The 12,153-nt window shown below is 44.4% G+C and overlaps 1 protein-coding gene across 1 annotated transcript in view; it reads right to left on the reverse strand.

Annotated features, from left to right (window-relative positions):
* The window catches only part of kiaa1217 (KIAA1217 ortholog), an 81,395-nt gene that overhangs the window by 6,282 nt on the left and 62,960 nt on the right, over window positions 1-12,153 (reverse strand). The window contains exons 6-17 of the mRNA XM_029457477.1: window positions 9,257-10,299; window positions 7,715-7,819; window positions 7,151-7,200; window positions 5,382-5,521; window positions 5,086-5,261; window positions 3,180-3,310; window positions 2,751-2,898; window positions 1,973-2,180; window positions 1,725-1,934; window positions 1,305-1,503; window positions 933-1,225; window positions 567-722 (exon numbers count right to left, since the gene is read on the reverse strand). Coding sequence (XP_029313337.1) covers window positions 567-722; window positions 933-1,225; window positions 1,305-1,503; window positions 1,725-1,934; window positions 1,973-2,180; window positions 2,751-2,898; window positions 3,180-3,310; window positions 5,086-5,261; window positions 5,382-5,521; window positions 7,151-7,200; window positions 7,715-7,819; window positions 9,257-10,299 — 2,859 coding nt within the window. The remainder of the gene's footprint in view (window positions 1-566; window positions 723-932; window positions 1,226-1,304; window positions 1,504-1,724; window positions 1,935-1,972; window positions 2,181-2,750; window positions 2,899-3,179; window positions 3,311-5,085; window positions 5,262-5,381; window positions 5,522-7,150; window positions 7,201-7,714; window positions 7,820-9,256; window positions 10,300-12,153) is intronic.

Raw genomic sequence — 12,153 nt, forward strand, 5'->3', positions numbered from 1 at the left:
TGAGATATCCAGCAGAATGAAAAGAGGGAAGGAAACTGAGGCAGCAAGGAAAGGAGCTTTTTGGAGGCAGCTGTTACAGGATTTTTCTTGAGCCAAAGCAAGGGTGCAGAAGTTGTAGAAGTGTTAAGACAGCCATCGATTGAATCAGACAGGGGGCAGAGGCAGGCAGTTAGGTGGGCGACTGCACGGCGACGTATATTTTACCTTTTTCTCTTTGAGAGGCAATAAGGCCCCCGGTCTTAGTTCTCTGATTTGCGGATCAATTCGAGAGGTAGGTTCTACCAAATGTTTCACCCCTACATCCTTAACTGTGCACTTCTGGAAAACCTGAAGAGTGGAGAAAAGTGAAGGGGAAATGGGAACATGGATTTTGAGGAGGGGGGAGAAGTTTGAGCATCTTCCCCTTTGCCACTTCTGAGAAAGAAGACCACCATGGGAAGAAATGATAGACCCACTCCCGCCATGCAGAAATCAAACTAAACCAAGCGGACATGTTCACATGTTTGACGGACTGTGTGTGTGTGTGTGTGTGTGTGTGAGTGCTTGTGTGTACATATGCATCTAACCTGGAGCTCTGCCATGATCTTGTCCCCTTCATCCTCCTCTTCTATGGGAACAGGATCCGTGACGGGGGGAGGGGTGGCTGGCTTCGGCTTAGTCTCTGGTGCAACCTTGTTGGGTTTGGGTTGGGGACTGGGAGGTGGAGTGTCCTCTTCACCCTCCTGTTAGAATTTATGAGCAGGTAATTATTTACTCAGTACTTTAGCAACCATGCTAGCTGTTTCCCATATTCATCCAGTCTTTGTGCTAAGCTAAGCTAATCACCTCGTGATTTAAGTAAAACAAGCTCCACTGTTTCCAATATCTTATTGCAATTGTTGGAGTTTAAACACACAAAAAAATACAAAAGTATGACATCTCACAAGACGTACCTGTGCCGAGACAGAATCCTTCCTGTTGGTGTAGACCACTTCGCCAGAGCGTGTGGTGGTCATGCCTGAGCTCGAGCTGGAGTAGGTCTTCCTTGGAGGAGGTGGAGGTGGTGGGGACTTGCTGGACCTTTCAGCCCCCTGCTTTGTAAAACTGTCAGTGGGGGCTGGCTTGTTGGCAGTCTTGGAGGGTCTCTCCAGTGCAGGTTTGGCTGGTTTCTCCATCACAGGCTTTGGGAGTTTCTCAGGCGCCTTCCTGCCTGTTTTGTCGGACTGAGGCTCAGACTGGGGCTCTTCTGTCACACAAAATAACAGAGTTGAAATGACAGGACATACTATAAAGGATGAACTGTCTCTTTAAAGTTATAGTTGTACCTGTTGGTGATTCCACAGGGTTGTGGGCGTCTGCTTGTTCTGCAGTGGCAGCGGTGGGCAGTGCTGTGTTCTCTTCCACCTCTAGACTGGGAATGCCCTTCATCATGTTGGCCTGGGCCTCCAGGAGGATCTTCTCAAACTCTTTTCCATCATAATGACCCAAGTTCTGCCTCCTCTCTTCCCACTCTTTCTCTGCTGCCTACAGGGCCAAAAGGAGAAAAGAGAGACAGAAAGTTCCTCACAAGTTCTCTGAATCTGAGGAAGCTGAGAAATGATTAACTACCGGTGTCGTTAAGGGCAACAAAATGCCAAACAGAGCAAGAGTCGACATTTACAGGATGCTAATGAAGTGAAAAATCCCCACAGTGATGTTAGATAAAAATAAATGAAGACCAATTAAGAATTATAAGGTTAACATACCTCAATGGACATAGCTCTACTTTTGCTCTTGCCCTGAGTGTTCTGGAGCTCCTCTATGACAACACCCTGGTTGGCAGTGCCGTTTCCATTATTCACAGGGTTCCCTTGTGTCTTCTTAGGACGGGCAGGACTCGGTGGATCCGAGGCTGCCCCTTGGGAGATTCCCGGCCCTGACTCTTGCTCGGGTTTGGACTGGGGGTGTGAGAGGGGCTGGGGGTGAGCGGTGGACTGGGCTGAGCTGTCAAGGCTGCAGACTGCTGGGACTGCTGCATTTGGACCGGGGCGCTCTGGACATGATGGATGACCACGGGAGAGGAAGGCATCACTTCTGATTTAATGGTGGAGCTCTGGGGCTCCAGTGGAGCTTCTGCAGGGACTGCTGCTGCTGAAGGGCTGCTGTCCACTGCGACACTAGCAGAGGGCTCAGGTGCTTTCTTAGGGACCTCAGAAGCACATCTGCACAGAGGAGGGAAACAGTATGTGATACAAACCATGTGGAAATCACTCGGCAAATATTTTTCACTGGGTCACTCACTTAACAATTAATACATAACTTTAAAAGAAACCCTTTAATACAGTTGACAGAAATGTTTTGGTTCATTCTGACATGAGGTGTAGACACCACCGAAAGCTGCGATGCAATGTCATGGTTTGGCGACTGTTTCGGGCGAACGACAAGAGAGTCATGGAGGGAGAGTGAGAGAAAAGTCGAGAGTGAACTTGGTATCTGTGACATATTAAAATGGAAATGAAGCGCTGCAGTGTCCACTAAATTAATTCCCTTATCGGTTCAGTGAAGCCCCACTCCTCTGTCCACGTGGGATCACCTCTTTGATGGGATGAAGGCCGGTTTGCCAGTATAATCAAATAGTACAATCTGGCACATCATAGAAACCTTTGAGAAGCTCCGCAGAGTGCTTTTTGTTTTCATCTTCAATCCCATCTCTGACTCTCACCCCCTCACACTCCAGCACCTCTTCCCCTGATCCTTACTCTAGCTCCACTGACATTCTTTCTCCGTCCTACCTTCTCAGACCGCTGAGTGTTTCAGTCAGGCTCTTGACCCTTTTCAGCATGCTGTCCAGTTTATGAGGCTCCTCCTTCAAAAACTTGACAGCTTCCACTTCCACCCTGAGCACAGACCGCATCCTCGTTTGTAGGGATGGGAACTCTCCTGTGGAAACATCGCCTACATTGTTATTTATTGTCATTTTACAAAACTGCCTTTGACAGAAATTACTCAGAAACAGAACAATTAAATAATGATATAGCCTCTGAGAAGATAATACACTTTTATGGTAAGTTTTACACATGTACAGTACATGTTGTAATCTATAATAGTGGAAAACACTTTAATGCTTTGAACATCAGTTTGGCGTACGTCCTATATTTAAGATGCCACATATCTTTATACATTATTGTACCCAGTAGTGAGAGTATTATTTGTTGTCTTACCTTTGAGCCCTGCCAGAGATTCTCCCACCTTCCTCAGAGTCACCGCTCCCTCCTCCACGTCCTTCAGGGTCACGACTCTGTGTGTCGCTGCGGAGTCTTTCTGCAGCGAGCCTACATACTGCTCCAGATCACTGCAGAGGCAAACACAAGGACAACACATTCAGAGGTGAGAGAGAGAGAACACATTGGTCAGTAAATAGAAACTATCTTGGAAGCTCAGACGGTATGTTCCACAGCAGATATGAAAAATGAATGAAAACTCATGATTAAATGTTTATATTTAACTCCACCTAAGGGATTATTTCTGTTACAGTGACATGTATCTACTTGGGCACAATTTGTTTAACATTTTATTTACACTTTACAAACACCAGGGGGCAGGACACACTCAGTTATCAGGTCATACAGTGATACTGAAGCTGAGAGCAGACCATGGGACATCATAAGTCAAATAAAAAGGAAGAAATGAGATCATATGTAAAATATGTACACTAACAATAAGAATTTCCACTAAGCACTTTACCTTCCCGTCTACATTAGACTGCTTAGTCGGGATTTAAAGTCATCCCATAACCACAAATGTTTATAAACCCAATGTGGGTTTATTTGTACGAGAGCACTTTCCCACATAGAAAACACAGAGAATGGCTGCTCCGTGGGGAAATGTGCTAAATGATAACATTGTGTGCAGTGTTGGATTGCATGAGAGGGACAAGAATGGTGTTTCATTGTGGCCAGGTACCCCTGAGAAACACTCCTTTATAGAACTCCCCTAAAGGGAGTGGGAAAGGTAATAAGGAGACAAGAGTGTTAAATGCCCTGCTATGCCAAGGCTTGTTGGAAAAATAAAAATGATGATGGGAAATTCTAGCTGAGGACAAAAAGGGAACAGATTTATCGAGCCTCCCGCAGTCAAAAGCAGATACAGTACGGCTCCATAATGTAGAAGAGGCAGCATACCGAGATACCCTCATGAAGTACTGAAGATCGCATTTGCTCCTCTGCTCTATGAATGTGACTAAACCCACTACTTGGATAACTGCTCTGTATTTTTGTTCTGCAGAAGCTCTGTCATCATCATCATCATCAATACTGTCCGATGACAATGACAAACCATCCTATTTAAGCAATAGATGGATTACAAGCAAAGTATTGCACATAGAAGCAGTTTTATTCTTTAAAGTACGGAGCAACAGAGGTAGAACATGCTACAAACTGTGACCTTATAGGTCATGATAGATTCACTTCCTCTTAAGAGGGCAGTGGTTTTCACACGACATTCCCCCGCTGGTGCTAAAGCCAAGCGACCCTAATTACCGAGCCTTATTTAAAGTGCCAGCAGCCGTGTTTTGCTGACTCACAACTGGCTGAATACCAAGGATTATCCAGAGCCTAATCCACTGACTTCCGCCTGTTCATTTCTCAGACTCCGTGAGCTGCGATCATATTGTGTTTATTGGAGCATATGCTCACCACTCTCTAGCAAGACAACACTGTTTGACCTTGCCTGTAAACATCCCAAAAAAAGGTTAAATTACTGCTCCCTGTTGGCTCGATGAGGCAAGTGAATTCAAATAAGAGCAGTGTAGTTCCTCCACAGTTGGGTCCATTGTTCCCGTCTGCTGTCTCAGAGAGGCAGGCAGTGCTTGCCTGTTTAAACCTGTGAGCTGTAATTTGGAGGGCGTTGGCTGGCCAAAGAGTTTAGAGTGAATAGCACAGGTAAGCTGATAAAAAATGAAACCTTTTGGGGATTTCCTATAAATGGAAACACCTTGACTGGAGCCTCATGGGGGTTACTAATACTTACAACAATACACATTCACTAATGAATGCAAACAACCGTGTTAATCTATTTTAAACTATATAAAACACAGCACCTGCTACGGAAGTGAATTTGCAGCCTTACCCGAGTTGTGTGAGGACACGCTCCTCCAGACCCAGGTACTTGTGCCTGTCCTCTTCTACCAAAGCTCTCTGCCTCTGCACAGGGTCCTCCAGACCCCGCATGGCCTCTGCAAGTGTAACACTGATTTCCTGCTCTGCCCGCCTCAGCTGGACACGTAAGGCCTCCTGGTTCTGGAGCTGAGCGGATACACACAATGGGAATGAGAAATTAGAGGACCTGAACTAGCAGAGCAAACGCACAAAGCCCTGGTGGATACTAACACACACAATTCATTAAAAAGGAGAAAGAGGTCTCACCTGCTGCTGTCTCATCTGATGGAGTTGCATCCTGAGGTCAGAAACGTTCTTCCTGAACTGCAGGAGGTTGACTTTGAGAGGAACTGGACCCTTGTCTGCAGGAGCTGCGCTGCTCTTTGGAGCCAAGACTGGGGAACCACCTGTATTGGTGGGGGGGGGGGGGGACAGTAGAAATGACACTTAAACTATCGAACAGGCACATACAAGTAGAAATGTAGTTCTTCCCTTAGGAGGTAGTAGACGGTTCTTTTCCAAACCCTCTCTGTCATGCTGTCTGACTTCACTCCACAAATTATTGGTTAGATGTCTGCAAACACATTTTCCCTGGCTACATACTGGTTTGATCTAATGTTCCTAATGTTTAGTAATGATTGCCTGAACTCTCTGTGGCTGTCTTCCCCCCCCCCCCCCCCTGCTCAAGAAGCACACACACACATACTGGAACTCATACTGGCTGCACCTCAGAAATGTCTGTCAGCTGACTTCGGCATTTCAGTCACCGCTAGAGATGGAGAAGAGGTTGAAACCATGGAAACCGAGGAAGGCAATATTTGTGGTTTGGGTCATAAAATAATAATTGAATTCAAACCTTTCAAAAACTCCACCATAAGTTTTGAATCTCATGACCTTTTTGATTTACATTGCACATCTAAAAACAAAGGCTGGTCCGAGAACTGAGTCCATGGGTTAATAAAAAGATCCATGTCTCCTTTCATTTGAACTTTTCAATGCAGTGAAATGTCATTCATCTTCTATTCTATTGGCTTTGAGTCGAACATCTCAAAGCGTGTGCAAATTAAAACTAAAACTATGTGTTTGACAAGGTAACACTAGAGGTAAGTGACAACATATTTGTTTTGTTATTTGGAAGAGCCAATCTTTTTTAACCTCAGAAACACGAGGTCCATTAAAGAAAGTAATGTCCCTTGCCTGTGAGCTACACAATAGGTCAGGGAATGTTCAGAGTGCACTCTAAGCTCCCTTGACACAGAAACTTGCCCTCTGTTGGGGTAGTAAAAGAATAATCTTTTGTCTTCCTAATCCCAAAACTCTATTCACAACATATTCTTTACATACTAACTGACAGCTGCAGAGACCTGAAGTACAGGTTATAGTTCACACTGCTGGCTGTGTCCTTAAAAACACAGCGTCCATCAGAAGAAGTGCAGGCTGTGTGGTGACAACGAAGAAAACTTTGAAGAATGGACAAGAACAATAAGAAGTAAGAAACACAAACGTCTCATGTTGGATGGAGAGGCAGAAATCAAAGCCCACATTGTAACTTTTCTGATGTTTTGGAGATTTGCTGAAGCACAACATGAAAAGTAAATCCCTCCAACATATGAAGTGTGTCACGAGACATGAGATTAACTCTCAAGGCGCGTGAATAGTGTTGTTTTCCTCTTTTCTTTCAAGCCATGATCTGGTCACAGACCGCTACAGATTGAATCGCTGATTCGTCTTGGCAGGCTTGAGAAGTAATAGCGTCTTGTTTTAAGTAGTGCTTTAAGGAGCTTGTGTTAGCTCTTCTGGCCCTCGTCTCTTATCTCGCATTAAACCGGGTGTACGGGGGAAAGGATTGTAAGGAAATATGAACCCATGACGAGCGAAGGAGCCTGACTTTGTTTTCCCTTCATCCAGAAGTGCTCATTGCAGGCTGTTGATTGACACCGGCGTGTGGGCTTGTCTGCACAAGACGTTATGGTGCTAAAACTCTTAAGAGGAAAAAAGAAAGTAATGAAATAGAACAGAATAATAATGATACTAACCTGAGCTGTTTGAACTGTGGGCTGGGGATGATGTCTTCGGTGGTCTCTCACTGCAGCCAGAGAAGAATTCATAAGAGCAGGATTTTGGTTGCGGAAAAAAAACAGTATTTGGTGCACTTTAGGATTATAGGCTTGTATTAGTAAGAACAAACACAACACAACAAAGTGTGATGGGAAAGACTGACAAACCAGAGACGTTAAAATGATGTTAACAAGCGTCATCAGTGATCAGCATAGCATAAACGCATTCAAATTCACTGCAGTCACAGACCTTTTAGACCGTCAAGCAAACATTAACACAAGGTCTCCACAGAGAAGATCCAAATGCAAAGAGTTGAAATGCAGCCAGATAAACCATACATAGTGGCCATTTATCTAGAGAGAAAATGATAATCTATATCAGATTCACAGTCAAACCTATTTCCTCGTCACCAGATGCTATTTAACCTGAGAGTTTGATATGGCCATTATAGAGGGAATACTTTATCTTTTCCGCTGTGGCTGGATAGCCAGGCTTTTCATTTCCCCTGATGTTTCACTCTTTCCTATGCTGTGATTGCTTACCTTATTAGCTCCTTGGTGCCACTAGTGTTTGGCTCCTTTAAAAGTGCATGCTGAACAAGACCAGTCAAGCTGGCAATCTGTTGCTCCATAGCCTTCATTCGCACTCTGCAGAAACATCAGAAAATTCTACTTTCATCACTGAGGCCTATTGGATATTACAGCTGCCACTAGAGCAAATATTATCTCAGAATGAAAACGGAGGGCTTTCACAGCATAATCAATTGTTTCTCACCTGACCACAACTGTTTTTAGTTATTTGGTGGGATTACACAGTGGAGATTTTTTTGCGATTGATTTGCAATTATGCCCTGAGTGGAAAGTCTTTCCACAAAAAGAAAAAGCTTGAGTCCAAATGGAATAAACAAGATGGACGACTCAAGACGAGAGAAGAACCCTGAGGTGGACACAGAGGATGTTCAAATCATATTGTTTTTTAAATAAAACAAGAGTGTGTCACAAGTGGTGGCCGCTCAGAAGACAATGAAAGGACAATTCGAAAAATACACTGCCTAAAGAAAGCCAAACACCAGAGAGGTGAATACATGACAATACACCAAGATTGCTTGGTAAGCCTACAGGTTGGAAAAGAGAACAACTTTCGTTTTTAGATGTCACCATATTTCTTGAGAAATGATATGGGGTCAGCTGAGGACACGGAATGGTTTTAGCTGTGCAATAGACAATGGACATGGTCTATGTGGACACATACCAAGGTCTAACCTCAACATCATACAGCATATTTCACATCAATAAATTCTATGACAGCTGGACAGCACTAAGTGTTGGGACTAGGTTTATTTTGAAAGTTCAGTACTTTCCCATTCAAATTCAACACTCTTTTCCCAGTTTCCCAGGGCATTTGTAATGTGCCTGATCTGTTTGACTGATTGGGCCATTTAAAATACTTATTTAACCTGGTCAATATTTTCTTTGGTTTTCCTAGGTACGCCTCTGTAACCTCCCTTTTAGTGAAACCACGTTTGCCTGGCTAAGTGGCATGCATCCTTCTTTCTATGTTTATGTGCTCTCAGTCAGAGTGGGCAAACCTAACCCAGGTACCACAATGTCTGCTGGATTATCCAAACTGAACAGACTCTGCAGAGGGTTTGTTGTACAATAGTTACAGAAACATATACAGTGGATTAGTGGGGTCTCCAGATACTATACTATTTCAGTGGTGGTTGCTATGTCTGGGTCTACACACCCTGTAATAATCAACACTGTCGGCTCCAAAGTTTGAATAGAGACTGTGAAAACAATTGTCAGATAAAATGGTTATATACACAAACCAAACTGATGCATAGTCATGTGCATTAGTCTGCTGCTCTTAATGTGCAGATCTTGACGCTCAAGACGGTGACAGGGTGGGTTAAATTCTTGCCTTCAGTCACGGATGATGAAACAGTCAGGGATTGAAAATCAGCAGCTCATGGTTAGAGTGAAACTGGGATGCAGAGTTAGTCCATGCTCCCATGCAATGTCCTAATCCTAATTTTAACAATCCCACTAGCCCACTGTTACGTACGGTCCCCTGGTGCTTACCGTGTATGGTGTTCACTGGCTGCTGGGATGGGCCCCTGGAGGTGACCTTGGAGGTCTGAAACTACAGGTGATCCCATGCTGTTCCGGGGCTTGGTCCCTGCCACTTCCTCCTTCCTGAAGGATTGGCGCACAGGTGAGCTTCTTTCCATGGGAACACCATGAGGTGGCCCGCCATGAAGTGGAACGCCATGAAGTGGCACGCCATGAGGTGGCACGCCATGTGGTGGCACGCCATGTGGTGGCACGCCATGAGGAGGCCCGCCATGAGGAGGCCCGCCATGAGGTGACCCGCCATGAGGTGACCCGCCATGAAGTGGAACGCCATGAAGTGGAATCCCATGAGGTGGCCCGCCATGAGGAGGCCCGCCATGAGGAGGCCCGCCATGAGGAGGCATGCCATGAGGATGCCCGCCATGAGGAGGCCCGCCATGGATGTCAATCATCCGTACCTCAGCCATACGGTGAGGGGATGGGGGAGGAGTCTTGGAGCCCAAAGTAGGCAGCTGGCTGTTTCTGGACTTCTGCCTGTACAGAGAGGGGTGATCCATACTGTCTGTCGGGCTGGGCCCGCTGTAAGAGCTTGTGGAGCGGATGGAGGCACGGTGAAATCCCCCCATGCCATGATCTGGAACATCAGAACCAGGGTTGGGGTGTGGTCCATGTCCACTAGCCATGGCCATTCTTCCATCTTGGAGCAAGTATGGGTCTGCATACAATCCCTCATTTCCCCTGGATAGACTGTGGCTTTTACCGCCCCTGTCCTCATCCGGCTTGACATCCCGTCTCTCCAGGATAGCACTGGGACAGGGTGAGATGGAGCGGGCCGGAGGGTTGGCATTAGACAACCGGTCCCTTGGGATAGTGGCGTTGCCAGGTATAGAACCCTGCCGTGGGCCAAATGGGATTCTGGAGGGGGATGGGGGCATGGAGTGGGGAGTCGAGGGAAGTGCACCCTGCATGGGGTGGTGTGATGGGGGACCCATAGGGGGCTGTCTCAGAGGGTGCGGGCCATCACGACTGGCATGCACCATCTCGCTATGCATCTGGAAAAGCATAAAAGCATATAGACATTCTATTATACACTGACAGACATAAAAACAGGTTATTACTTCAAATATAGCATCAAATGTGTTTTAATCCCTCAATATCAGGTTTGTTCAATAAACCAGAATGCATACTTCTGCCTGCTTGAGAGATTCAGCTACTGTTTATTTTGTATATATTCTGAGTTTTTGGACTGCAGTGCCCTTGAAACTAAAACATCCATCTAACTCAGTTTAACAAGTTGCTTTTCAAAGAAAATGTTCAAAACCAGACAGCAATTTCTCCAGAAGCAGAAAAGAGTTACTCGTACTGTACTGCTACCCCCAGATACACAGTACAGCATTTCACTCAAAGTCCTGAATGTTATACCCACAGGCTTCTAAATAACCATTTTTGCAATGCAAGAACACAAGATTATGTCTTTGGATAGCAGTCTGTATTTTTAAGGAAAAGTGATTTACTTTTTTTCAATTTAAAACACATCTGTAATTGCTCTCTTGGAGATAAGACTGCTGCTTCTAAAAAGAGGTCACATGTGCACCTCCAGGGCTAGAAGAGAGCTGGTTAATTTTCAACAAGATCTGTCTAGCATAGTCTATTTAAACAGTCAGATAATCTGTCACTGAGCCACCCATAAAGGCTAACATACAATAAACCTAACCTCATTTAACGGGGGTGAAGTGAAATATATGAGCGCTCAGGCTGTAGGTGGTAAAACTACTAACCTAGGAGGTGAAAGCCTTACAGGTGACAGTAGAAGTCAAAGGAAATCTGGTTTATGTGGTGAACCACCTGATGTGTGAAGTATGACAAGTGTAAATGGTCTTATCACATTTCTTGACAGTTAGCTTTGTCAAAACTTTGCATTGCTTCCTCATTGGTGGCTAATGCTATTTAAAGCGAGGCTGTAACTTTTTAAAAGGAGACATAACACTTCTTCCTTTTGCAAGTGCAAAGTTGAACTCATAAGAAGCAAAACAAACTTTTCTCAACACACTTAGAGATCGCTGCTACAGTAGCTTATGGTAGCTAGGGATATCTAATATTAGCTAAATTAGCTTAGTTAATGTTAACTTTAGATAGATACTATATAATTATACTTTTACTTGTGGCCACAGTGGCTGTTGTTCAGAACAAGTTACATTGTCTCGCAGTGACCAATATATCACAGGCATAGACTAGTTTGAGTCAAAACTTGCGGATTCATTAAGGCAACAATGGAAACAGTAGCTTGCGGTGGCTAACGTTAGCATTCGTTTTTAGGATAGATACTGTATTGTAAAGTTTGAGTTAACTTAAAACTTGTGAATTCATAGAGGAAGAACCTACAAGAGTGACAACACTATACTGAGTTTATTTATTCAAAGCTTGAGTTAATTTTCAATACGAGTAAACAATTCTCTGTGCTAGCTAGCACAACTGAAATAAAGTGTGTAAACAGTGATATAAACCGTGAACATTTGATATGCTGGGTATAATAACACTGAGCTGAGAAGCGTCTCATGCAGAGCCAAATCCAATTCATCTTTCTTCCTGTCTAACCCTCTATTGCTGTCAAACAAACAAGCAATTGTTCCTTCAAGGTATGACTCATGGGTTACACCTATATAAGAAGACAAGTCGAAACCTAATGCAAAAACAGCCACAGTTTTTTGACACTGTGCTTTTTTTAGTGTTGCCTTTATTTATTTTTTCCCCCAGGGCCGCTAAGGATTAATACAGCGAACATAACAATACCGTGGGTGTGACGTGTGTTTGTGTACAATGTGGAAAACAACAACTGCTCAAGTGTACAGTAACAAAGGCTGTGATAACAAAGGGTAGAGAAAGAAAGAAACTTGGCAGTGAAAGCT

This window comes from Cottoperca gobio, chromosome 20, assembly GCF_900634415.1.
Source record: "Cottoperca gobio chromosome 20, fCotGob3.1, whole genome shotgun sequence".
Taxonomy (NCBI): domain Eukaryota; kingdom Metazoa; phylum Chordata; class Actinopteri; order Perciformes; family Bovichtidae; genus Cottoperca; species Cottoperca gobio.